The sequence below is a fragment of the Mycetomoellerius zeteki genome, unplaced genomic scaffold (genome assembly GCF_001594055.1).
Source record: "Mycetomoellerius zeteki isolate Tzet28-1 unplaced genomic scaffold, Tzet1.0 scaffold85, whole genome shotgun sequence".
NCBI lineage: Eukaryota > Metazoa > Arthropoda > Insecta > Hymenoptera > Formicidae > Mycetomoellerius > Mycetomoellerius zeteki.
In genome coordinates this window covers 1,536,336-1,563,586 of record NW_017257883.1, presented here as the reverse complement: position 1 = coordinate 1,563,586, position 27,251 = coordinate 1,536,336, and the positions used below count along the sequence as shown (strand labels likewise).

The 27,251-nt window shown below is 36.3% G+C and overlaps 1 protein-coding gene across 1 annotated transcript in view; it reads right to left on the bottom strand.

Annotated features, from left to right (window-relative positions):
- trol (terribly reduced optic lobes) overlaps positions 1-27,251 on the bottom strand; it is a 192,573-nt gene that overhangs the window by 31,873 nt on the left and 133,449 nt on the right. The window contains 10 exon segments of the mRNA XM_018459665.1: positions 1,243-1,365; positions 2,768-2,878; positions 3,782-3,931; positions 5,833-5,991; positions 7,967-8,083; positions 14,033-14,140; positions 15,750-15,863; positions 16,425-16,538; positions 18,190-18,306; positions 25,042-25,149. Of these exon segments, the coding sequence (XP_018315167.1) occupies positions 1,243-1,365; positions 2,768-2,878; positions 3,782-3,931; positions 5,833-5,991; positions 7,967-8,083; positions 14,033-14,140; positions 15,750-15,863; positions 16,425-16,538; positions 18,190-18,306; positions 25,042-25,149 (1,221 nt within the window).

The window sequence follows — 27,251 nt, the reverse complement described above, 5'->3', positions numbered from 1 at the left end:
ATGACTTTATTTTAACATCATGAAAGTATGATAATTTTTGGTTACAAAATTTGACTGTTTATTAACATTAAGAATCAAAATAAAGTCATTTTGATTTTTTGTTGACTTTTGTATGTTTCTTGGAACTGTCTTAGAAAATCGGTTAATCTTGAATAGAGAGAGAGGTTTCGCATGCTGCATTGTTACATCTTTCACCGTTTTGCTTTGCCGCGCAAGCAAAACGATGCGAAAGATGGAATACGCAAAATACCCTTTGACACAAAGTCTGTGATTTTTGTTTCGCGAAAATGCGAATAGAAAAGCCAATTTCGATAAAAAAAAGGTTGACGAACGTATTGACGAAGATAAAGAAAACGAAATAAAGATTTGAAATGAAAGTAAGATCAAGTGTCAAGAAATAAAGGTCGCGACATTTGATCCTGCATTTATTTCAAGTCTTTAAACACTGAAACACATATCATTGAGCACTTTTTTAGTAGCACACGATGAAATTGATTCATAAAATGAATTAGTAATTGGTTGCATTCATTCACTGTTAATTCGCTAAGAATATAAGTATCATGTGCTCATAACAAGAATACCATACGTCGCAGAAAGTATTATGATCCATAATGAGAATGCTGATAGAGAAAACGTTTCAGGAAATCAATCATCTAACTTATTTTTCCCTAGAGTGGAAACGTGAAGTGATAATTTTTATGTATGTATACACATGTACATACATACATACATACAAAAAATTTTCACTCTTCCGCTCTAGGGAAAAAGTGGCATGATTAACCCCCAGAGGGCGAAAGGAAAAGTAGAATAATATTATGAAGAAAGATTAGAATAAATAGCGCACGAAGAAAAGTTATCGTTTTAATTGATACATTTTACTACAAAAGTCTCTATATTTATGCTAATATATATATATAATTTCATTGACTAATTGTTAAATTAACGATAAGCTTTCTTGGTGCGGACTATTATCGACATAAATAATGCGCTAAGAAGGACACAGACCTAAGTTACAAAATGCAAATATCCAATGTGACTAAAAAGAAAAGAAAAGTACAAAAAGTTTTATAAGTAACTTGCTCTAATTCGTAATGCAATACTATCGACGATACTGCTATGTCATTCAAGTGGAAGCTATAAAGCAGTACTTGTCGGAACTACTGCGTTAAGTCGATTCGCAGTGTGTGGTTTAGGTCTATATCGTCCTCGGCATGTGAAATAAAGCTAAAAATTAAAAATCACTGTTACGAGAGCAATTGAACTCGTCGGAGCCGTCCAAGCAATGCGGTCGGCCATCGCAACGTCTCTTAACGTCGAGGCACACTCCATCGTTGCATCGAAACCACCCAGGTGGACATTCGGTTACTACAATAATTGTACCAAGTTCCATGTCGAGTATTATCGTGCATGCTACCAATAGGAAGGGTAAGGGGGGAAAGAGAAAAAATGGCCTTACCACCGCGGGATTCCGTATTTGTTCAAGATAATCAGACAACGTGTAAGGCTAAAGAAACGTGCTGACATCGCACGTGAAAGTAATTCATTTTATTAACACTTGAGTAATCGCGGCGATATGTATGCAAATTTTTTTTATCTATTAATTGCAGTCGGCGCATATTATACAAGACGGGAACACCTGTTTTGACGGATATTGCAGATTTTACATTGTATTCAGATTTTCCTTAGTAATCCTTTTCTCGAAAGAAAAAAATCTCGCTTATAAAATTAAATACTTCTCAATTGTATGTATTTATTATTCAATTTAATTATTTTCAATTTACCTTCTCGAAGAGACTTCTATCGACGATATTCTCAAACCGATAAACATCATGAATAATAAACTCTCTACGACTACTTAAGTGTTAAACAAACGTGGGGATGCTCGCGTGAATTATTACGCGTTTCTTATCATACACAATAGACGCTGCTTGTCACCCTTGTTAGTCGTATATTATTGTACTTTGCTGAGTACACCAGCCACTCTGCTCTAATAAGTTTCTAAGGCAAAGTATACAGTAGAACGATCAATCCTCATGTGAACCCATCGGGACATTCGCTCTTCTTGCATCGTCCAATTAATATTATCATGAGCTACTTACAGGAGCTTTTATCATGCGCTTCCAAATGTTCATACCGGTTATACTCCCAGAGAGACACGTGCGCCAACACTTATAATGTAGACAAAATGCAACGTGTGATATTAAGCAACACATGCGAGAATGACTCCTTTTGCGAAGAGAGAATGCGATGTCGTATATGATAAAAAGTCATTCCATGCATACGATTACTATTACAATTTCGAGGTGTTAACTTAATAACAAATACATCCATATATTTTTGGTTCAAAGGAATTAATTTAGGATCTCAATACACTGAGATTAAGATGGGAATAATGATGCTATTATTGTATGACGAATGAAAATAATTAATTTGTACACAAATAAAAAATGAAGTAATGGAATTAACTTTCCATGATCATGCACGTTAATTAAGATTAACAGAAAATATATCATTAGATAATTCAAACTTGAATTTTGTAACATGCTGCATAGATTAATATTACATCTGATTGAGTAAAAAATTTTTCTAATCGAGGTATAGAATCATTCGAGGATTCCAGCAAATTGAGAATAAATGGGATTTACGCTATTCACCTTGTAAAAGGAGATTTGTAATAATTTTGCAGTGTGCAACTGGCCAACAAGCAAGAGCAGCGAAAAGGCCATTTTTTGTGGACGATTGTGGGCGTAAGCAGTCATATAATTACCACATAGATCCTCATCAGATCCGTCGCTGCACTGCGTTATTCCGTCACACCTTTGGTTTTCCGGCAAGCATTCGCCACTGGCACACTTCCATTCGGCAGGTGTGCATACCCCTTTATGACATAGCGTGTCAAAAGCTCCCGCAAAAAGCATTAGGAACCCGAGCAGCACAATTCATTGGCGAAACATTGGTTAAACGTTGGCATACATTGGAGATATGTTGGGCCAATGTTACGCCGATGAATTGTGCTACTAGGGGATTGGGGAAAAATAAGGAATCATCAATGGTGTCATTATAATTGATTGTTACATAAGCATGTGATATTGGTAAAAATTTCAGTAGGAGTAAAAGAAGTTTAAATTCTCAAAGCAAATTAAAGAAATATTTAATATGTCAAAACTTTTAAATACTTAAAAATAACTACAAATTTATAGATCTTTTCGATATGTGAAATTATTATAGTGATTATTTATTATTATTAACAATTATTGAAAGTTTATAAGTAATTGCTAAGTCAATCATAAGAAAATAATTAATTGGAATGACACCATTGTAATATTTGTGGGAATATTGAGCCATCAGTAATGAACTTTTATTAAATTGTCGATGGCAAACATTATCGATATATAAGTCAATATAAGTAGATAAGTCAACGTTGCATTTCAATAAAGAACTGTATTACCACGCGAAAAATACTTAATAAAATTTATCTCAGTGTTTTAAAAAATATAATTTATCAAGCTGATTTATAACAATTTATCGAAACAGCTTATTATAGAAAAGGAATTTTAGCGAATTACTATAAACATATAAAAATGAAATAATAAATATACACATAAAAATTTTTTATTTTATAAGCAAAAGAGAGATTTTCTCAGGTAAAATCAGAAACCGTTCGTCATCGTTAATATGAATACGCGAAGGGAGGAAATCAGGAAACATTTGTCATCGTTAATACGAGTATGCGGAAAGGAAAGGAAGAGGATGGGTTGTAAGAACGAGGTGAAACCCTTACCGCAGCCGCGCTCGTCGCTGCCGTCGAGACAGTCGAAGATATTGTCGCATTTACGTCGTAAGAGAACGCAACCCCCATCATCGCAGCGCATCTCTGTCCTCGGATCGCATTCCCTCCTGCGTTCGGGTGTCCAGCGTGGATCGGGCGGGTCTGAGCGCATACATACACACAGGCACATTCAAGGGAAAAATCCGCAGCAAGGAAAATGAAGCATCGAGCAGCCAGAGATCAAATTTAAAGGTACACTCGCAGCGAGACGTAATGCATTTACTTTCTATCATACAAATGCAACCATAATGCAACCGAGAATGATGCAATAGAAAACTAAAAAGAAGATACCAGTTCGTAAACAGAAGTCACAAACGTAGCTAGGATACTGCATAAGAATGCCCTGTTCATTCGCTTCTCCAAGTTTTCTACTTTTCGTTTTTAGTGTCCTTTCGGCAATTAGCAGACTATTGCCGGAAGAACACTAAAGGCCCGGTCTCATCAATTCCGATTAAGCTAATCGGCCAATTAAATTTCAGTATTGCCAATTGCAAGACTGAAAACATAATCTAATTTTCTGGCAATTGTGAAGAATGATGTGATAATAACAGCACAGGTCCATATTAATGGCAAATTTCTCAAATGCGAAAAAGCCATGCGAGTCGAGCACGTGAGTACTCGGCGCCCCGCCAGAAAAAGGATGTTTTCAAGTTTCCTATTAAACAAGAAACGTTACTGAACGTTGCTGCAACGTTCCTTGCTTAGTGGGCTTGCGGTTGGCAATATTTAATCGGCCGATTAGTTTAATCGGAGTTGGTGAGACCGGGCCTAAAGTTTGCAGAGAAAAAAACGTTCAAAGACATTCCTATCGAACACCGTCATCTGCGTCCGAGCGTATACGTTCGTGCGTAATGCAGCTACTTGTATATCAATGCATGGCGTATATATCCGCAGGCTGCTTTGTAACGCGGTGATTTGCGGCGCGAACGGGCGAAAGTACCGTCGACGATCACCGTGAATCTTCCGTACGGGGGATTCGCGGGGTAATACGTTTCCGGTGTGTTCCGACCCTTCCGCACTCAGGTGGTACGATAAAATAGAGCCGTTGTCGAGAACACGGTTTGTTGAAGAACGGAAGAAAAAAAAGAAAATAAAAGAGGAAGAGAGACGTACTTGTACATCTTCAATAAGTTGCCTCGATAAAGTTTAGCAGTCGCGTTTCGTAAGTATAAATTTTCCCGGTCCGCGGTAAAACGAATGTTACAATGGCCGTCAGGGTCTTCGGAGAAGCAACAAGAGGCGGAATCGCTTTCTCGACCACGGTCGTAACGATTTGATCGTGAGAAATGCACAATGAAATACAACCATCGTCGAGTGTGTATCCGTTCAGGCAGGTAGATCCACTTGTCCCGCGTAAATAAGAGTTCCTTAAGAGGATTCGACCGAAAGCAAACATTACGAACCTCGAGAGAAGGCGAGCAACTTGTAACACCGCGAAGCCCAAAGATATTTTTCAAATCTCTCATTTTTATTGTTTAACGTCTAGCGGCGAATAAAACTGCATAGAGTACCGGTATGTATAAGCAACTAAAATCAAATGCGTTTACGTTTAAATAGTTATGAATAAAAAATTATTATAACGAATAAAAAATTATTATAACGAATATAAATAAATTATTATAATATACGTATAGATATAATAAATATTCTTTTAGAGAGACACGCGTTCGATTTTTTTTGACAGCCCTTACAGAAATCTAACTGATGACCAACTTAATATTGAAGGATAGTAATTAATTACTTATTTCAAGTACTAAAAGTACTGAACAATAGTGCTTTTAATACTTAAAATAATTAGTTAATTACTGTCTTTCAGTATCGACCAGTATTCATCAAATAATTTATTATCATTTTTTTGAACGTTTTTAATGAGGAAAAGTCAATCGAAGATTTTGATTATTTACAGATCTACCGAGATCGAATAGTGATAGCGGGGCACGCTAGACGAGGTTGCACAAATGTATTATGAATGAAGCGATGGACACATTGAAAAAGGAGCGTACTGGTGGTAGGTGAAGTGGTGTGTGTAGTGTCGTTAGCGGACGGGGCGCAGTCCTCGTCGCTGTGATCTGGACAATCCGGATGGCCGTCGCACCTGTAGACATCCTCGATGCACTTGTTCCCGGTGGCGCATTTGAACTGGTTAGGCGTGCATTCCCGCTCTGTATTTTGTTTTGTTCAGCGGACATATGCGCAAAGAACACATACATTTTTACACATATATACAATCACTCCGTGTATACATATACATATACTATATCGAAGCGGAAAGCGTGCCGCACACGCACACTCTCAGACTTCTCAGAGCGAGACGATGCAATTCGATCGTCGGTCTCGCTTTTTTTTTCCACGAGCTTTCCTTTACTTAATTGATAGCTTCTGCTGTCTGTTGTCACATCACGAAAGCGAAAAAAAGCTGCTTCTGAAGCAACGAGAGTGTTATTCAGCAGTAATGATTTACGGGAGGGATTAGGGAGAATTGGAAATTATATTCGGCCTGCGTTTATAGAGCACGAATTATGTTTTATATCGAGTCGAATGAAACGCTCGTGAAAAATAACCCGTCGTATTGGTTAATGCGAATTACAATGTCGCGTGCAATGCGCGAAAAATGTGTCGTGACGATAAGCGTAGCTTTCCTCCGCGATCGACTATAGTTTTGCGGGAGGATACACGATTATTAGCTTCACGTAAATGTGTGTAATGGTCTGCTATCATGAGGTCGTTTGTCTGTCGACGGACGATTCCGGTATTTAGAATTAAACTTCGCAGAAAGAATCGTGGTCTCCATGCATATTCGGTGTGTAATACTTGCGTATTTTCGCAGTGAAATTCGATAGAAAACGCGGTTCGAAAACGAATAAGAAAATATTTGAGTGAATTACATTTTATATGTTAAAATATTATATTACATTGTTACGTTTAACGTAATGATTGAATTTTCCTGTAATGATAATTATGTTACCTCATAAATTAATCGTAAGATATTGTATCAAAAAGTTCCATTATACATAAATTATAATCGAAATATATTTGGCATTGTTTATATCTTTTACAGAAAAGTTCATAGGTATTTATAGGAATGCGTTAAGGATGATGTAATAAGTTATTTATATAACTACATGATATATATACTTATATACAGAAGCTAATTTAAACGCAGATTTCGCCTTCAGGCGCTTTTGTTTTACTACTTATTATTATTTTCATTTCTAATTTAATTATAAATAGTATAGTTACCAAAACAACGTTTACGATAATTAATATTTTACTTGAAAAATTTCTATATACATAAAAACTAATTTATTATTTGAAACACGTTTACCATTCGAATATTCGAAATCTGCGATTAACATTGTCGGCTCTGGTCACGTTAGCGTTGAATCCGAATTTAAGCTTCGTAATTAGCGTCTAACCAACATGGAACAAGTCCGTGATTAGATTCAACGAGGGAAATCATTAAGCGATTGGTTTAATGGCAAGCTATAGTTGTATGGAGTGCAAGCTAAGCAAGGTTTCGGAAAAAACGGTGTAAAGAAAGAGAGAAAGAATTAGGTGAATCGTAACTTTCTTGCTTTTGAGTCAGATAATGCATCATTTTAATCGTCAATGGAATGACTTGATGTCAATATAATATCTGCAGAATATAATTATGGAATAATAAAGTGTTCTGAACATATCTCTCAAGGCATTTTTCATAATTAAGGAAAGATCACGTTAATAGGAATAAAAGCATTAATAAAATCGATTATTCGTTACTTTCAACGATATTTTGCAAAACATTTTGTTCAAACCATCTATCGGGTCGAATACCATAACAGTGCGAATAAATAATTCGCACCAATTATTCGAAATCAATTTCAGCGCGTTTGTAGTTAAAATTCCATCGCGTCACTTGTTATTGTATGCGTATAACGATACCGATAAAACGTAACAAAAATATTATGTTTCACTTCCAAAACTTTTTTTTTAAAGCTCGAGTTACATTAAATGTCAAAATAACATTGATTGATATTACGCCAGCAAGTCATCCATACATTGCCTCTTCTTTTTTTCATTCGGTCTGCCCTCCCCCTCTCTCTTTTTCTCTTTCTCTTTTAATACCGAGTAGCGTGAAAGGTATACATGGTTATGTACCGCAATAAAGCTCGTCTTCTGCCCTGGGGCAGTCGTCGAATCCGTCACAGACCGAGCTTTTCGATATGCAAGAGCCATCCCCGCAGGTGAAGTCCGTGGAAGGGCATGGAGCCAAACCTACAGAGTGCCATCGGCAAAAAATAAAGATCCTCCTGATCAACGCTCGCATCTCGCATTCTGCCGTTCAGTCGTCTCGATTTCAGTGGATTTTCGAAATAAAGTTTGGAAATCAGGGGTAATTTGAGTTCATTTATGATTTATGATTTATGATGATTTATATCACGTTGTTAAAATAAATAAATGTAAAAAATAATTTTTTAAGTAAATTTTTTAAATAAATTAAAACCATATCGTTATACTATATTAAAGTTACAATTACTGTATTTTAGAAATAGATATTAAATTCGTATTAAAAAATAATACTTAATATTGGCGATTGAAAGACAGACGAGTTCGAGGTTGAAATACAAGCTATGAACATATAAAAAGACATTTAAAGCAGTTTTTAGGCGTGGTAGAGGACTCGTAAATCTGTACATGAAAAGCATCTTTGATAAAACGCATGATTCTGTAATCAAGAGATCTTATTATATTTTAAAGCTTGGTCTAACACTTAAAGCGTCGTGAAGAAGCCTTATGAGGGTGGTTAGAATTATTTCACTTATCAGAGACGGGGTAGGAATATTTCACAATATACGAAATTATCTAATTTTGAACCATAAAATAAAACGATTCTCGTTACATAAACCGCGTATATCATATTAATTTCAAATATTTTTAGGAAATTTCACGCGCAGCATTTAAAGTTTCTATGTTGTTTCATATTCCTTTACCTTCTCCTTTACTCCAATTCGTAAACTATGTACAATGTTCGGGTACGTGTGTCGTGTGGATTGCATGTCATCATTACCGGAAAAGACTCTTTATGGGTGTCATTGAAATGCTTCTTTTTTTCAACAGAGAAGCAAATTCTGTATCCTTGTGAAAAGAGTGAATGAGTAATGCATGACACGACGATGATATCAATGGAATGGATGAAATAAGACGTTCTTCTTACATCCGAGAAAAGAGGATTTTTTGCTATTGCAGACTCAACTGGCGATCTAATCGCGAACATAAAAATATTGGCAGCTGACCGTATGCAGACTAACTAACGCAATCATTGATAGATGCATTGATACTAATTCCTGCAATCATTAATCGTAAATCCTCCTCAGGTTGAGCGAGGAGTCTTCAAATCTAATATAAGAACTAGATAAGATAATCGTCTAATAAGTGATAAGATAATCGTCTTCGGTCACTGCACTTTAAGGATCACCGTCTGACTATTTTCTCTCTCTCTCTCTCTTTCTCTCTTCGCGGAAGGCAATATTTTTATAGCAAAGGTGGACAACACAATGTAAACGTGCACTCTTACACTGAGAACAGAAAGTTATTACTTATTCGTAATACTTTTCTTAACACATTCGTTCCCCAAAGCTACGTAACACATAACAAATGACGTAGATTTCCAACACACGCCATGACATTGGTTCGGAAGTACAAAAGCGAGTCTTCAGATAAGAACAGTTTAAAGGGGAGATAGAGCGAAGTATATATGCAAACAGCCGGAAATAATGTTCCTGAAGTTTTTTTTCGCCGCGATAGATCTTAGTAGTTTCCCAAGGACGTCCACATATTAGCCAATTTGATATCTTCAAAGCCATTTTCTGTACAGCGAAGATAACAGATCATCCCGAAACAGGGCGTCGCGCTTGCTTGAGATTCACGTGACGCATCATCTAAGACGAGGTATTTTTACAGCGTGAACAAAGAGCGAAATAAGACGCCTCTCGCAGGATATTATTTGCTATATGAGAAATACCTTTGGTGCAGTTCTCCTCGTCCGTACCGTCCAAGCAGTCTCTCTTGCCGTCGCAGACGTGCAACGCGTTTATGCACATGCTGTCGCAAGGATGCTCGAAACGATTGCATCCATCAAGATGCGACGTGTCGTCAACAGTGTTCAAAGTGAAGTCAATCCGTTTGTTATTAACTCTCTGATGCTCTTCCCACCTCTTAGAATATATATAATCGCACTCGGTTTCGTCATTGGCGTTAAGACAGTCTACGATACCGTCGCACACCTGGTCCTCATCGATACATGTATATTTATCGCAAGCGTGCTGAGTCTTGTTGCAATTGTCGATCTCATAATCCTCTATGATCTCGATACCATTGTCGTTTTCGTTATCCTCATCGGATACTGATTTCTCCAATCCGTCTTCTTCCTCTTCACTATTGAGGTCTAAATTCACGTTGTGCGTAGTGCCTCCAGAATACGTAGTACTTTCCCAAGACTGTGTTCCTTCATTATTTTTATCACTTTTTTCATTCAATATGGATTTACTTATCACTTTCTTCTCGTTATTTTCTTCATCCTTGATCATGCTATACGTTGTGCTTATTTCTTCATCGCTTACCTTCTTATTTTCTTTGCTGGAATATTCCCAGAATAAAGTAGTACTATCTGATGTAAATATCGTGTTGTATATCGAAAAATAATCGCTAACAGATGTACTATAATAACTTGTTTCTTCTTCTATTGAATCACTTGTGGTTGGCAGCGAAGTAACATCTTCTTCACATTCCGTTGATTCTTCGTCTGTCTTTTTATTATCGTTTGTCCACCAGTTAAGCCAATTGCTCTCAGTGGTAGTTGTAATTAGTATTTTACATTTTTTAGAAATTTTCTCATTGGACGCCGTTGATAAATAAGATACGGTGCTATTGGTAACGAAATTCACATTCGTTTCTTCCGATTGAAATTCATCGTGAATGCTGTTTTCCGTGGGATGTTTTGAGACGGACTCATCAGCGTTAAAGAATTCTATTTTAAAAGGTTCCGTTGTAATTTCATCAGTGAAGTTCCAGTCGTTTCCACCAGTGCTCGTATTACGATTACCGTCAGCTTTGTTGTACTCTGGATCATTAGGAGACAACGTTTCCACCTGATCTGAACTATAAGCGTTGCCATAATCGACGCTCGTCGGCTCGTCGACTTTCCAAGCGACGGATGCTGTCGGTTTCCTTTTACGCTTCGCGTGATTCTTTTTTCTTTTCTTGGGCCTATTGTTCTTACGACCATTATGACGACTTTTGTGCTTGCGTTTGCCGCGTCTTTCAGTAGATGTTTTCTCTCTGGCATTTGGTTCGTTTGCATCCCGCATGACGATCTCGGGAACCCTCGTTGTCGTAAAATTGAACAGCATAACGTCAAAATCATTCTCTGATTTTTCTTCTAAAATCTTCCTGGATTCCTTTGATATTGTGTTTGTACTCTCTACAGTTATTGATTCCGGCGTCTCGCCTGAATTTATTAATTCGGAATCGATCTTCTCGTTACTTTGTATCAAATTTTCGTCGCAACATTTTTCGAAAGAAATATTTGATTGTTTGTGCGTTTTATTGTACTTTTCATTACTTTGATTTTGCTGAGTCGCGTTATGATTTAAAGTTGAAAGATTTGATATCATATCGACATCATCAACGTTAGTTGCTGGAAAATACCGACGTATTTCAGCCTTTGGCGATTTAAGTTCATATAGTAACTTTTCTGTCTTTATCGAAGAATAATTATTTTTGTTTGGATTCGCTGTTGACATTTCTTCTAAAACAGATGAAGCTGCTTTCTGTCCTCGATCATATTTCATATTCATCATGTTATACTCTTCAATTTTAGTCGTGCTTACAGTCACAGGAGCTGTTCTTTTAAATGGCGTGACGCGACGTTTCAGGTATTTATTGTAATAATTTGAAACTTTACTATCTTTTCTTATCTCGTACCCAAAAAAATTTTCTTTATTATTCGGATTGTTATTCTTTGTTTCAATATAATTTTCTCGTAAATTTGGTTGACCGTGAGTATTATTGAATATATCAGAATAAATAAATTCAGTTACAGTTTCCAGCATATTCCTCTTTTCAACCTGCCAAGTTACTTCATGCCTATTAATATTTTTTAATGCTGTTGAAGTTCGTGTATCAACTGCGAATTCTGTCGACACTTTCATCGTAGATGAAGTTATTAAGTTCCTCAAATATTTATCGTAATAGTTTTGGTAAGCCGAGTCGTGCTTTCTGCGTTGGTTTTTTCCAAGAATCTTACTGTTGTTACGTACATCTGTTACACTAAAATTCTGATTAATATTAGCGTCATTTATTTTAGAAGTCGTTATTTTAGAAGTTGTATAAATTGGCTTAATTGAAACTTCAGTTGAATCACTCTGACGACATACCATGTGCTTAGCTTTAATAAATTTGCAAATCAAATTATCAATCCGTTGAGTAACAGTATCAGTTGATTTTTTTTGAGTCATTAAAGGATTATTTTCTGTGCCTATTTCTTCATAAATATTTTTCGCAGCTTCCACAGTGATGTTTTTAGAGCGACGTATCGCTTTATTGTTATCAATATAATTTTTATTAGACATATTATTTTTCAATTTCGATGGTGTCCTCTTAATTTTATTGCCATTTTGATATTCCTCTTTTTTTGAAGAGATTTCGATAACGGTTCTGATGTTCGAATTTTTTGATTTGGAAATATTCTTTTCTGTAACATATTTGTCCTTTTTACTGGGTGCAAGAATCATAATCGTTGCGTTTGCATTGAATGTATTCGATTGTTTCGGTGCGCAATCAGGATTGCTTCCACTTAACATTTTTCGTACTTTATCGCGATTATTGATAGATTGTGAATCAAAATTTTTCAGTGAAATATTCTTTTGCTGAAATAATTGTAAAGATCTCATGAGGCTATCTGACAAGTTGAGAGGTTTTGGAATTCGAGACTCATTGCTTGATCGCTTTAAAGTTTGGTTAACAGTTGGATGATGAACTTCGGCATTACTGCAATTCGCATCGAGATTACGAAATCGATCAAATTTTACGTATTGTGAGGACGAATTATTATCTTTCGATTTGGATGTAATTTGGATCAAATATGCCGAGGGTTTCTGCAGTATGGAGTTTGGGAATCTTCGTCGTTGAGTTTCTTCTGGGAACGCTTCCAGGATCGGATTACCGATCGTCACGGCTGGTTTGATGGTGAGTCGATCGGCGCTTTCCATCGCCACGGGTTGCATATTCATATTCCTTCGGCGTTCGGCGAGTTTCCCTCCGTAGGAAATCGCGGCCGACTTCCGTACAATCACGAACTTTCCGGCATTTCGCCACGGATACCTCTCTACGGGCGGCGCATGATTTCGCGATAAGTAAAATTAAAAAGGGATTACGGCAGAAAAAGGTGAATGTAATGGCGAAAATATCACGCGGAATGCTTGGAAGCTGTATTTGAAAGTCAGTTGATGGAAGACGAGTTGGTTGAATTCTGTCGGTTGCAGTATTAGACTTTCTATTACCTACTGCATACTAAATTACAATAATATGAAAATACTAGTAAAATTGAATAACTTTTTTGCTACACAAAAATAAAAAAATCTTTAACTATTTAAAAAAACTAATTAACCCTTGGAAATATATATGTATTACATATATATGAGTCGATTCTTATTGTCTTAAAGCGCCTCAACCTCAACTAATTCTATACATTCTAAAAATAGTATTTGAAATACAATTCCAAGTTCTAGTTGTATTTGAAAGTCAGCACGATCGATGAAAGACAAGTTGATTGAATTCTATCGGTTTCAATATAGACTTTCTGTTACTATTACTGCATACTAAATTACAATAATATGAAAGTACTAGTAAAGTTGGGGGTAACTACTTTTTATTACAAAAACAAATCTATTTTTAAAAAGCTAATCAACCTTTATATAGAAACAGATTCTTATTCTCTCAAAATCTCAATCTCAACCTATTTCACATTTGAACAACTGAAAAATCTGTATTATGACAAGTGTCGTTCCGTGTACACTGTCCAAATGCAACTCGCGACATTATGAATGTATTTATTGAATGACTTGTCTCGTGCACGCTCGCAAGTGTGATGTAAATTCGTGTACGTGTGTTTCTGTATTGTGTGAAAAAAAGAGCGTGTAGATGAGTGTGATGTGGCATAATTACCGCAGTCCCTCTCATCAGAGCCATCAGAGCACTCGTTCACCCCGTTGCACTGCAACACGTAGCTGATGCAGTGGCCGTCCGTGCAGCGAAACTCGGTGTCTCCGCAACCTGCTCCATACACCATACACTCATGCGCATTTAAAGATTGCATCGCCTCGCTGACACGCGTCAGCCCCCATCCTCAAGTTGTTCCCATCCCTCCAGGATCACTCATGATCCACCAGCAAAGCCGCGCGATCGCGGCTCCAAGCAAGCCCTTCGACACTCCGAATCTTCCGTCCAAAATGCGCGTTAAGAGAATAAACCGGGCGTGATGCTAAATAATTTCGCCTGACGGCATATATTTATGATCACACGATGCAAATGACACCGTGGGTCAGAGAGTACGATTTGCATATAGCGTTACACTATCTGGACGGTAGAAGCGGACGCACCTTTACCTGGTGTGAGATGCTTCGAGCTGTGCTGCTTTTACTGAGGTTAGTATATGAACGAAGGAAGTATACAGGGAATATACAAGAGCGAAGGACAGCAATCTGCATTCTCAATCAAAAAGATAAGTCAATCGCAACAGGATGACGTGGACTATTGGATTATCTTTACGCGATTAATTTATCTTCGATCGGCAGCGAGGATTGATGTCTTCGCTCTCCACGCGTGTTGGTTGCAGGAATGTCGGATGCGGTTCGCTTAAAAGTCGATTAATTAAAGCGAGTTTAGGTAACGTCGTAACGTAACGGTCCGAGTACATCGGGAATGCCTGAAAGTTCGCCGCCTTCTTCACACACGACCGGTCGTGGACGCTCCGGTTTAGGTTGCAAACGAAACCTGGATTAGGTGAGGTAATGGTGCAACGACATTGGCTAAACTATTTCAGGAAAAGAGGTGTTATTTTCGGCGTTGCGCGCTGGGAGCATAAAGTTCGGTCAGCGTGGAAAATCGTAAATCGAAAGTCACGTGGAGCGTGCCGGAGAAAATTAAGTTTACGTTTATTCACGTTACAACGCGTAATGGTGTACCCAACGCCGGACCTTCGTAACCGCTCGTCAACGTCTAATTATGTGCAAGCGTAAACGCTTTTCTGCTCGCGTACTCGTAGTTCATCATTGTAATAAAGAGACAAATGTTTTCATCCGTGACGAAACTGATTAAAAAATAGCGATACTTAATTAAAATTCGGAAATGATGATGATATATGCGCATACAAATCGCAATCTTTGCGACGTTATTTCCACGACGTTAAGCACGTGTTCGAATGAGATCACTGCTAGGTTTACTCGCGAGACTTATCAAAGTGCCTGCAATCTTGTTGTTAAACTTCGCAGGCGCGTTTGAGGCTCGTTTAAACTCAGGCGCCCCTCTCGATCGCTCGTGAATAATCGCGTCGGGTAACCGACACTTGGCAAAGAGCATCGGTGCAGGCTTATCGCGGCTTATTGCTGGAACCGTTACGGGAGTTATCGTTGCGCGTGCAAAAGTGATTATTGACCTCACGATTAGAACATGTAACAACGTAGAATTTACGTTGTCGATGAGCAAAGACGATACAATTAGAGACGACGAAGACAGAAATAACGGAGATGTATAAGACAGACTCCGTTGAAATCTGTATTGTTAAAAAAAATCTCATTGATATATTCTGCTCGCGCTCTTAAGATGTAAGAACCGATCAAATAAATACATGTTTTAAAGAGGGAAGGAAAACAAATTAGCTTACCGCATTGATTCTCATCTTCGCCGTTACGGCAATTGGCGATTCCGTTGCAACGCTTGTCGATACTTAAGCAGATGCCATCCAGACAACGGAATTGATCCCCACTACAGGTGGTTACTGAAAACGATAATATAAAAGAGAATGGAAAAGTTTATTAAATATAATAATTATCATACACAAGATCATATTTAAATGTATAATATTTTTAATTATGAAATAATTACTCGAAAGCTGAGCGATAAAATTATTCACCTTTCCATTAATCGAGATTTATTCCAATTTAAATAATTAATAAACTATATAATAAAAAATAAATATAATTCAAAAATATAATAAAAATGTAATTAATAAAATATAATTAATAAAAATATAATTAACTAAAAAAATATAATTTTAAAAAACTGTAATTTAAATCTATTCTAATTATAACCCGTTGAGAGAGAACATAAACTAACAATAATATTACATCAATGTATAATTTTCTACTCAACAATATTACTGTTATACACAATAACTGTTATGTTACATTTATATTGTTGAGTTAGAAATTATAATATTGATGTATTATAATATGTGATTATTAATTGTGTTTCACGAGTAAACAGCTATGAAATATATCAAAAATCCAATGGACAAAATAACGATAATAAAAAGAAAAAGTAATATAAACAAACACACCATTGCAATTATATTCGTCAGAATGATCGAGACAATCGTTTCGTCCATCACATCTTGCATTTTTGCTGACACACGAACCGCTGGCGCACTCGAATTCGTCCGCTCGACATCGTGCTATTTGAAAGAGAAAAAAAAAGTGCTGTTTGATAGAAAAAAAAATAAAAATGTGTATAAATAAAATAAGGGAGAGGAAAAAAAAGATAGGATGGATAAACCGAAAAAAATATGCACAACACAAATATCCTCATTGGCGATACGATAGCACTTTCACACAACGATACCTTGATTTAGTTAAAAGTTTTTATTCTCTGTCTGTACAAAGTAACTGAAGAGCTGTCGACTCGAGTTTTATTGATTATTGTCGCAATTTGAACGAGTTACTGAAGCATATTCAGTTTACGCGATATCAATAATCAATTGAAATCCATGCCACGCTCGGAAATATTCGATAGCCCGCTTTAGTTAATTAAAAATAGCAATTATTTGCAGAAATCCACTTGACCTATAGTAAATATAGATTATAGTGTCGCGTTACTTTTATGTTTGAAATTCGTGTTGGCGACTTCGGCTGTTCATCGCGAGACCATAAAATCTACAAATGTATCTCTCTATAGATAGAGAAAAATTAATTGAACTGATCAGATATAATTTCACTGATTAGATACATTTTACTTTAAAATATAACAGTTTCATTAGCATATTTAAAGCGTATTTAAGGTTTTAATTTGTGAGAACTTTTTTAGATTTTTCATTTTGTCAATTGCGAATAGACTTCGATTTTACAACTACAAAATTTACCCAATTTTGATATGTGTATTTATGTCCATATAATCTTAGCATCTATATTTAGATCAGTTTAGTTAAAAAAAAAAACGTCTGTCATAAAGCATCGTAAAATGTATGAGTTTCTTTCGAGCGAATTTAAAATTACTTGTTGAAATTTAATTTATACGCGACAGTTAGAAAACGGTTATTCCGCGTATCACTGTTAACCGCTTGCGCTTGTGACTGTTTTGCGGAGTAAATTCGCAGCCATATGTGCTACCACATATCCATGAATAATTATGCGCAAGAATCGCCGTCGCGTTATTGCAAGTGTGAATACCTGTTCGCGAGTTTCTGCATAACTTTATGATGTAACCAGAGTCGTGCGTAAATTATCATGCGCTACTTCCTAATGAGTTAAAAATGCGGGAGCTTTCAAATATCATGCTGCGCAGGCATCGTTCACGCAAGAAAATTTGCGTATGCCGTAATCCTTCCACCGTATACCCAAAAGATGCAATAGAATTCGTACCTACCTCTCGCCGCAGAGATACGTGTTGCGAAACGTTCTAGCGTCTCGTGTGCGCGAGTATCGCAAACCATGCGACACGGGAACACGAGACCGATGCTCTTCAAAACTCGATCGCAAATGCAATTTGTTTTGCGAATGCAATTAAAATTTCACGAAACAAAAAAAAAAGAAAATAAAGCTTCTCAGTTGCCTCGTGTCCCCGTAATTACCGGCGTTGGAATTTCACGATGACCGCTCGTGCGACCCTAGAATGTCATCTGATTACGCAATGTATGCAATTGATACCCATAATAGAAAAAAATTTATCGCGACATTTCTTGTTAAATAGTTTAACGAGTTTCTTGACAAACGTAAAGGTCATTTCGCGCATAGATGTGCAGCCACGTTATTCCAACGCCGACTGATTTACATGTTTCGCGCGAGTGTGCCGTTTTGCAGCTGATTGGAGTAAATAGTGATAATTCGTACTCATGTTGTAACAATTTTGTTCATCCCTTCCACCGATACAGTCCGTGTATCCGTCACAGCGTCGTGATAAGGGCACGCAATAACCAGGCGTGCATTCGAATTGGTCTTCCTTGCAGGCTGTAAGAATTGCACTCAGGCTAATCTAGGAAGATTTATGTCGCCAAGAATGGCACGATGACTCGACTGATGCAGGTCAATTTGAGAGATGACACGTACAAACACAATTGAGAGAATAACGTTGACGAAGATTAGACATACATTGCTGAATAGATGTGACACTGAGATACAATAACGTAGGAAGCACAATGATTGTCGGTAATGAATAACAATTTCGTCGACGAATAAATTAAGCTGCATTCCGAAGTTCAAGAGTAATGTTTAAGAAAAGAACAGATATTTAAATTAGGTTCACTTGTACATAAGTGAATAGGAAGCAAGTAAGCAACGCAAAGTTTAGGTCTGTTATGCTTAACTACATTCGTAATCTCTGACTCTCTAAATTCTTTGGAGTAGAATCTCATTCTAAACAAAGAAAAAATTCTGCTACTTTTGAAAAAGAGTGACAGAACTTTCAATCTTTTTAAGAGTGAGATTTCACTTTTGAAAGTGATATTCTATTCTAAAGAATTTAGAGAGTATAATATCATTTTCCGCCAATTTTCTAAAGTCTAAATATTCACTATTTCACGAAATATTAAACATAGAGAGTGCAATTAAAGAAGACAGACCCGAGATGCCAAAGTAATCCGAAATGAAGAACACAAAACAACAATTCTAACATAGGATCGCGGCACGATGATATAAGATAGCACGGAAGGAGTTTCTTAAGATGAACTAATTAGTGGCCGAGCGAAACGTGTTAAGCGCGCCCAAGTGACTAGGCCATTAATTAGCACGTATTTGAGGAAATTTCACGGAAGAGATTATAAATGAACGAGGAGTTACGTCAATCGTCGTGCTCCTTCCTGCCGTACTCTAATTTACAGCGGCAATTAGTTAACGATGGAAGAACATGAAAGAATCTGCTTGCCCGCGGAAGGACACTGCGTGACGACCAACAGTTACCTCTACATTTAACCGCGTCGACGACTGTTATTGCACGAATACACGCAGAGACGAAATACACACGTGGACATACGTAAGTCGTACGAATTCGCAAGGGATAGCACGATTGAAGCGTAGTGGAAAGTTCTTTACGAGCGAAAGCGACAAAAATAAAAGTCCCAACACTTCCCTGATAAACACTAAATTATCGTCCACATAAAGCTTGAGAGGAAAGAAAGGAGAGGAGTGGCATTACATCTCACGTAATGATGTTTCGCACAATCGTGCTCGCAGTTGATCTCTTCTATCAAAATATTCATCGCGATCATCACGCTGAAGTATTCTGGCCGCGTAGAAAAATTAATCGGCTACTACAAAAAAAAAAAACCAGAGTGATGGAAACCAGAACCGAAAAATTACGGAAAAATAGAATGACATTTTATCAAATGTTCAAACCGCAATGCGAAATAAATAATTCACACTCATTCCATCGAGTGAAGCGGCGACATAGGATTACAAAAGTTTCAGTTATATTCGTTTAATTGTCGTTGAATAGAGAGCTATCAATTATAAAAAATTTATTTGTTGTAAATTTTTCGCGGCAGAAGTTGATATGGGTTAATATGGCCGATTGCGAGATTAATCGCACTGCTGTAATGTAAAGTTTCGAAAATCTACTTTTTTCCATTTCAATTTGTCATAAAGAGAGAAATGACGGACTTAGATCACCACAAGATGATGCGGAAACGGGTATGAGACAGCACGCTGAGTCGTGAATCACTTGATAAAGCGATGGGAGATGTTGCGATTTCTGAGATCATCTTAAGTTCAAGGTCTGAACCCGAAGCCTCGCCCATTTGACGATTGAATTGCAAACGAGCCGCGAGTTCAATAATCCACTCACGAGCTCGGTGCTCGAGGCGATTCATTCGCGCTTCACGGCTTCAGAGTAGTTTAGAAATGATCCCTCGTACGTGCTCGAGAAATTAACGGTTTAACTGTTGAATCAGATAAACTGTAAAACCAAAGTAATTTTGAATTACTCAAAATATGATATAGCGTAAATTTTCTTTGCGTGGCGATAAATACGTGACAATAGCTGTTTAGCAGAAGAAGCTGCAGTTTCCCAACTTTTGTAAGATTCTTTAATATGATTGATTTATATATTTAGATCTAATGGGGGAGCTAAGAACCAATTCTATTAATGAATTTAAGTTTCAACTTCGACATGACAAGCGTTCACTTATATACATATAGATATAGGTATATATAGCTATATATACATATATATATATACATATGGTATACCTATATATTTTTTATATACATATTTCGTGACGTTATTACTTTTCAATCTTATTTGATGTTTGATCACTTTGCGATTACACTTTTGCTACAATTTTGGTTTTATTACTGGACTTGCGATTTATATTGTATATTATTATTATTATTATTATTGCCATACATAATTTGGCCTTTAAATTGTGCTTTGAAAGTATGTTTGTTTATGTTCTAATAAGATTAAGCGATCATTTCGTATCACCCAACCTTTCAACTGATTTGAAATTATTTTTTAATTGATTGATAAAGATATGATTGACCGCCTCATGAGGACCATTGCTAAAGGCATACCGTAATAGATCTTAAGTATATTGTTATTTGTATTTTATCTTCTTTGTGTTAGCGTTTGCTGAAGATGGCTAGAAGGTTAGCCGAAACGCGTCTCTCTAAAACTTTTAGGGTGAAAGCTCATTCTAAAGAGTGAAATCTCATTCTTAAAGATTGAAAATTAAACCACTTCTTTTCAAGACTGGCTCAATTTTCACTCTTTAGAGTGAGATTTCACTCCAAAGAATTTAAAGAGTGCGTTATTTTTGTATCGTATATTTAATAGGTATATTTTTGATTCTCTTTAATAAAAAGTGCTTTTTATAATTAATTAACTGCACAAGACTTAATTCCCATTAGCCTATTTTATTTCTTAATATATTTAGAATATTAAAGAATCTTACATCAGCTGCAATTGCTTTTTCTGTTGAACGTATCCAGTGATGTCTTCTAATGAATTTTGTTGAGACCATTAAAACTTTTGATTCGTCAAAATAAGCCGCCGCGAAAATATCACTCGCTGGCGTAGCGTAACATCGTCGACGAACAGTGAGAAACAAACATAATCTCGCGCCGAGGATTTATAGGGGATGATGACTCTCGCCATATAGCTTGACACAATTTTGCGGCGTGACCGATTTTCGTGAAGCGGCGGAGTTTGACGCTCTTGTCACGAATCAAAATTGGATTAAAGCGGTGAAAATGCGAAATTCCGGAACAGAGCTATGATGGAAGGGCCTGGCGCGATGTTCGGCTGACGGCCCATGGGAGATTAACGTCGGATTAAAATTGCGGCCGGTTATTAGGGCGGATTAATAAACGCGAGTAAATCTCGTTCGACAGGGGGCCATCCCAGATTTACCGAGGGACAGGGGGTGTCCTGATCTTTTTTTCTCTCCTTTTAATCGTCTTCCGCGCTTCTACGCTAACGACATTCATGCAGCCGCTGATGAGATGTGCAGTAAGCTATGCGAGAAGATGAATAAGAAATCGGCAGTCGATTCTCCATTGATACATTTGTGCGTCACAATTGTCACTATCACGACGTTAGCATTTACAAATGGACGCGTAAGCGTAAAATCACATAAATGTAACATGCGTCACCAAACGCGTTGTTTCTCATTACGGTTATTTCCGCTAATGGATTATTGCCGCATAAAATCGCAATTTGCAGCGTATTTATGAACTATGAAATAATTCGAACTGGATACCTGCAATGTTTCTTACATTACGACATAAAGACTGTATATCACGATGCTTCCTTTAACCGTTCCTTTAATCATCTTCAAGATTTATATAACTAATAAAAATTAAAAGCACAAAATACATAATCATGTCACGTTGATTCAATTCTTGGCATTGTACTACACGCTCAGAAAAATATCATTCTACTGTTAAGAAAAATGATTAACTTTTCTCTTTTAAGTAACGATTATCATTAATAAAGAATATTTTCTTGATAATAGAGAGAGAGTCTTAAAATGTATTTATTACAAATTTTAAAGAGAAAAGAGAAAGTAAAACTCTTATTATGTATATTCAAAACAAGAAATTATTTTTTTTAATTAAGAATATTATAAAATTTTATCGTAGAAGACTTTATATAAGTAAATGATTTAATTTCATTTAATTTAATTTTATAATCTTGTTTGAAGTATTAAATTACTAGGATTTTTAGAATATATTTTAGATAAATTTGATGTTTATGATAAACTTATGTGTATATTTATGGATATAAGAACCTTTAAAATATTTGAAATATTTCAAATAAAAAATATTTCAAATAATTATAATACTATCTGCATGCAGTATGTATTTTTCTGTATTTTTCTGTTCAAAGCAAGCATTCCCGCTCGAATCACAACCTACCGATCGTAAAACGTTTTCGATTTTTTTAAAATTATGCCTTTTAACGACTGAGAATAAGTTAGCGATGTGCACGCGGTCGTACACGGACGGACCGGCCACGAAGCATGTCTCCGCAAAAGACGACGGAAATAATAAGCTGAGGTTGAAAAGGGTAGCGCGAGAGGGGGAGGGGGTTGGCAGACGGGGTTGAACGAAGAGAGAAAACGGATGTCGATGCAGTGTACGGGTGCAACGGCCTTAAACACGAGGCCGAAGAACGCCACCGTCAACCACTGCCGCCCACTACGATTCCTATATTCTTCTTTTTTTATTTCCCCGAGCACGCTATTATTATTGTCACAGTTATTATAATTATTGAGCTCATCGTAATACGTCGGGACCAGCCCGCGACCATTAGCTCCGGCGCAGTCGCATGCAAATCTGTCGTGCGGTGTTAGCTAGCGATAAATAATGTCTAGAGCGTCGCTTCATCCAGTATCAGTTCATGATTCCGCGTGAAGATACCTTATCAGCACGCACAGGTCTTATAAATTCGTACGTGCGAGAACGACCTTGTTACAAAACTTATTTCTGCTCACGCAATTAGCGTGAAATACCTCCGTATTAGCGTTATAAGAAGCTTTCTGGGTTTTTTACCATTAAATAAGCTATTTGCCCGGATCTACAATAGGTTTTTAAACCTTAAGCCGTAAGAAATGGACGAATCATAGTCAATTATTCTTCTCGCATTCGACTGTAATTGGCCAGTTTTTTACGGCTTAAGGCTTAAAACATCTATTGTAGATCCGGTAAAACTTACATAAGTTTTAAGTTTCAAGCTGTAAAAAATTGACCAGTCATAATCGAATGTGAGAAGAATAATCGACTATGATTGGTTTCTTACGGCTTAAGACTTAAGCTTAGGTAATGGCTTTATTGTAGAAAGTTCATTCATGTTAATCGCGTTCTATTTTCTTTTATAAAATAAAAATATCGCATATTTATGAGTTTGGAATATAAAAATAATAGATCTTTCTTGAAAATGCATAAAAATGGTGTTTTGAATTATTAATGACAATTTGCGCGGCTTGCATAAGAAGGTTTAATAGTTTGAACATGAAAGGGCTTATTACATCGACATATAGAGAATGGACCACCGATGGCGGTGGTAGAGGTAGAAATACGAACAGAGTGAGAGGCAGATAAATGGATGAACGTTCTTTCTTTGTTTATTAAAGCCTAATTGGTTGTTGTTCCAGCAATACTGTATGCTGTGTCAAAGTGTGCCTCTAACCAAAAGCGAGAATACGAGAATAGTGTACGTTGTCGCTTGCGTAAAATAAATCTTGGTCAAATGTTAATAAAACTAAATAAAATGGTGAATTATTGTGTTTTATGCAAGGTGTGCACTACGACAACCTCTGCACCCAATTTTTACAGATAAGTATATTTCATATATAATATTTATACCATCGTTATATGAAAGATGTTAACCGTACTATAAATTATATATAATACTCGTTATAATATGTGTTATTGCTAGGTTATAAGGTAACTATATTTATTATAGTGTTTATTGTAATATTTATTATTATAGTATTATGACCAGAGACCTGTTACGATGTGTTAGGCTCCTGCTTGGAAAAGAGACGGAACGTTCATCCATTTATTTGCCTCTCACTCTACTCGTCTTTCTACCTCCACCACCGCCATCGGTGGTCCATTCTATATGTCAATGGCTTATTACAAGTGGAATAATCTACATTTTATAAAAAAATGAAGTAATCCATTCTCATAGAGCACACTTTATCCGAGAAACATCCGAGAATCATTCTTAAGATGTTCAGAGGACATCCCCTGAAGATTTTACTGTATGGGTTGTTTCCTAATCTTTATTTTAGAGTTAATTTTCTCTGTTTATACAAAATGTGGATTAGCCCACTGTTATAGTAAGCCCTTCAGCTGTGAATGTTATATGTAAGGGCGCACAAAAGTGCAATATTACTTCGAAATTAACTAACACAATTACTAGTACATTAAAGGCCATGGTACACAAAAAAAATATAAAATGTAAATCGTAAGCGAATCAATCAATCATAATAAAAATATAAACCAATAACGTAAGCAAAATGTTTGTGCTTATACACACACATATATTGCTTATGTCTTACTGCTTACGTTTTTTTTGTGTGCCATATGCCTTAAGTAGATTATTAAATATTAAAAAGACGAAGACGAATTCTGAAGCGCACCAATACGCGATACCACCGTTACAAGTTCAAACTGCATGCGCATGCAAATAACTGTGATAAGTGCAGGCGATCATCTTTCAGATGTGGAAACGATACTTACGGCAATTGTGTTCATCGGATCCATCGTGGCAATCTTGCACGCCATCGCAGTATCTGTTACTGTCGATGCACTGCCCGTTTCTGCATATGAATTCGGTCGAAGAACAAGCTGCACACAGAAAGAAATCGATTATTATATACAAAAGCTATTGTCATTACTGCCAAAATTGAAATTACAACATTTTCAGCCAATCTCTAAAAATCCACCCGATATAATTGTAATTATGATGCATTAGAATATAGTGCATTAGACATTAGTTAGGCGGCAGAGAGGTATTTGATTCTTTGATCTCAAATTCAGGCGTATTTTCCGATAACCATTCGATCCTTCTCAGCCATCAAACGTTAGATTTGATTTTTTTTCCAGAGCAAGAAGGTGTTCAGTCTCAGGTTGATATTGCATGTAAGCGAGTTACGTTAGCGTAGAGCCGTGAAAAGAGACTCGCGCTCTTGAGCGAGATTCACTGAATTGATCCTACTTTGCCTGACAACACACGAATAAACCAATAATGGGAGTCGTTTGTTTAATATAAATTCTGAGAAGGTCGTACGTAGCGGCGGATAACATTTCAAAGGTGGAGCAATAGCCGTAAGAGGCAAGGGTAAGGTTGCAAGATAAGAGGTTGTAGATCGGATAGCGCTTTGCTGCATAGACGCGTCACAGTTCTCATTTTTCTTCTTAACATGCGCCGTTTTTAATACCGCGAAACATTACGAGTTTCGTAATTTTTACAAGATCGCGGAGAAAAAATATAATAAACGATTCGATCCCTCACCGACCAGACGATTCATTCGGCCTGATGGAAAAGTTTTTGAATTATTAGGTGTATAAATAAGTCCGCATGATCAATTTTAGATAGTGCTATAACAACAGTGTATTTAAATTTTCGCATGTAATTTTTTCATTAGTAAGGTTGATCAACCTAGTTTCGAAAGTTATATAACAATCCGCGGTTAAATATTTAACTACACTGAGAAAAAATTGTTCATTTGATTAAATCAATTTAGATCGTTTATATATATATATATTTTTTTTATGAAGTATATATGTATTTAAGAGTCAAACAGACATTATATTTGATTTAAATATATACATTTTCCAACAAAAAATATATAAAGATAAATTAAATTAATATAGTCAAATGAACAATTTTTTTTCTCCGTGTTTATTTTAGTTTAATTAAAGATAAATGTTGAAAAAGTGCGTATTTGCCATTGCCTTCACTATTTTCATTGCGGTAAAACCGCCACTGAAGTAACTAGGATAATTTGTGAAACTTACAGAGATAATGATATTGTATAGTATATCGAAAAGAGCGTGTCAAGATTGGTTTAAAAAATTAAATATGATGATTTTGATAAATCGCTCTGCGAAGTATTTTTTTGCCGTGACATCTATGATACATAAACAATATAATAGTTATATAATATCTACATAATATCTCTGAAGGATGGCAAAAAGTAATAGATTCAAAAGGCAAATACTTTAATTGATATGTTTGTATCGTTTCTTTGATATTAACAGATATAATTTTGAAAAAAGTCGTGGAAATTATATCTGATATTTACAGAGTCAGAAACAATAACAGTTTAGAAAATAGATTATTCTTTTATAAGATAATTATTCGATATTGAAAGAAATTTTATACAAATTACTTCAATTTCGGATAACGTTTGATTTTAACAGATATTGTTTTCATTACTAGAATTTCATTCTTCTCCACTTCGACTCTTCTCGTATTGCACAAAGTCAATTGTTAATTGTCTCTGAATGATACACAGTCGGACCGCAAACAGCGGACGCAATTTTTTCGTTAGTCGCTCGTCCGGGCTCGTTCAATGATCGAGTCCCCTAGGGTTTCGAAATCAGGAGCATGCAATCGTTGGCCGACTATCCTATTTCAAATAAACATTCGCCCGCTCGCAAGTTCGACTCCAATTTCATAGGCCGGACGCGCTCGTCCGTTTCCACTTACTGATCATGACCGAACGCGGCATCCCGTTTTCACATTTGTCCTATCGACTAATGCGAAGAGGCACTCGTACGATTGAAAAAGTGACTTGATAAGTACCAAACACAAAGAGTAGGAAAAAGAAACACGATGCTGGGCTCCGACTAATAAAACTGAAGTGATGCTATCGATGCTTCGTCAAGCTAAATAAAACAATAAAATTTTGCATGGCAAGAGAGAAATTGTTTATGTATTATAT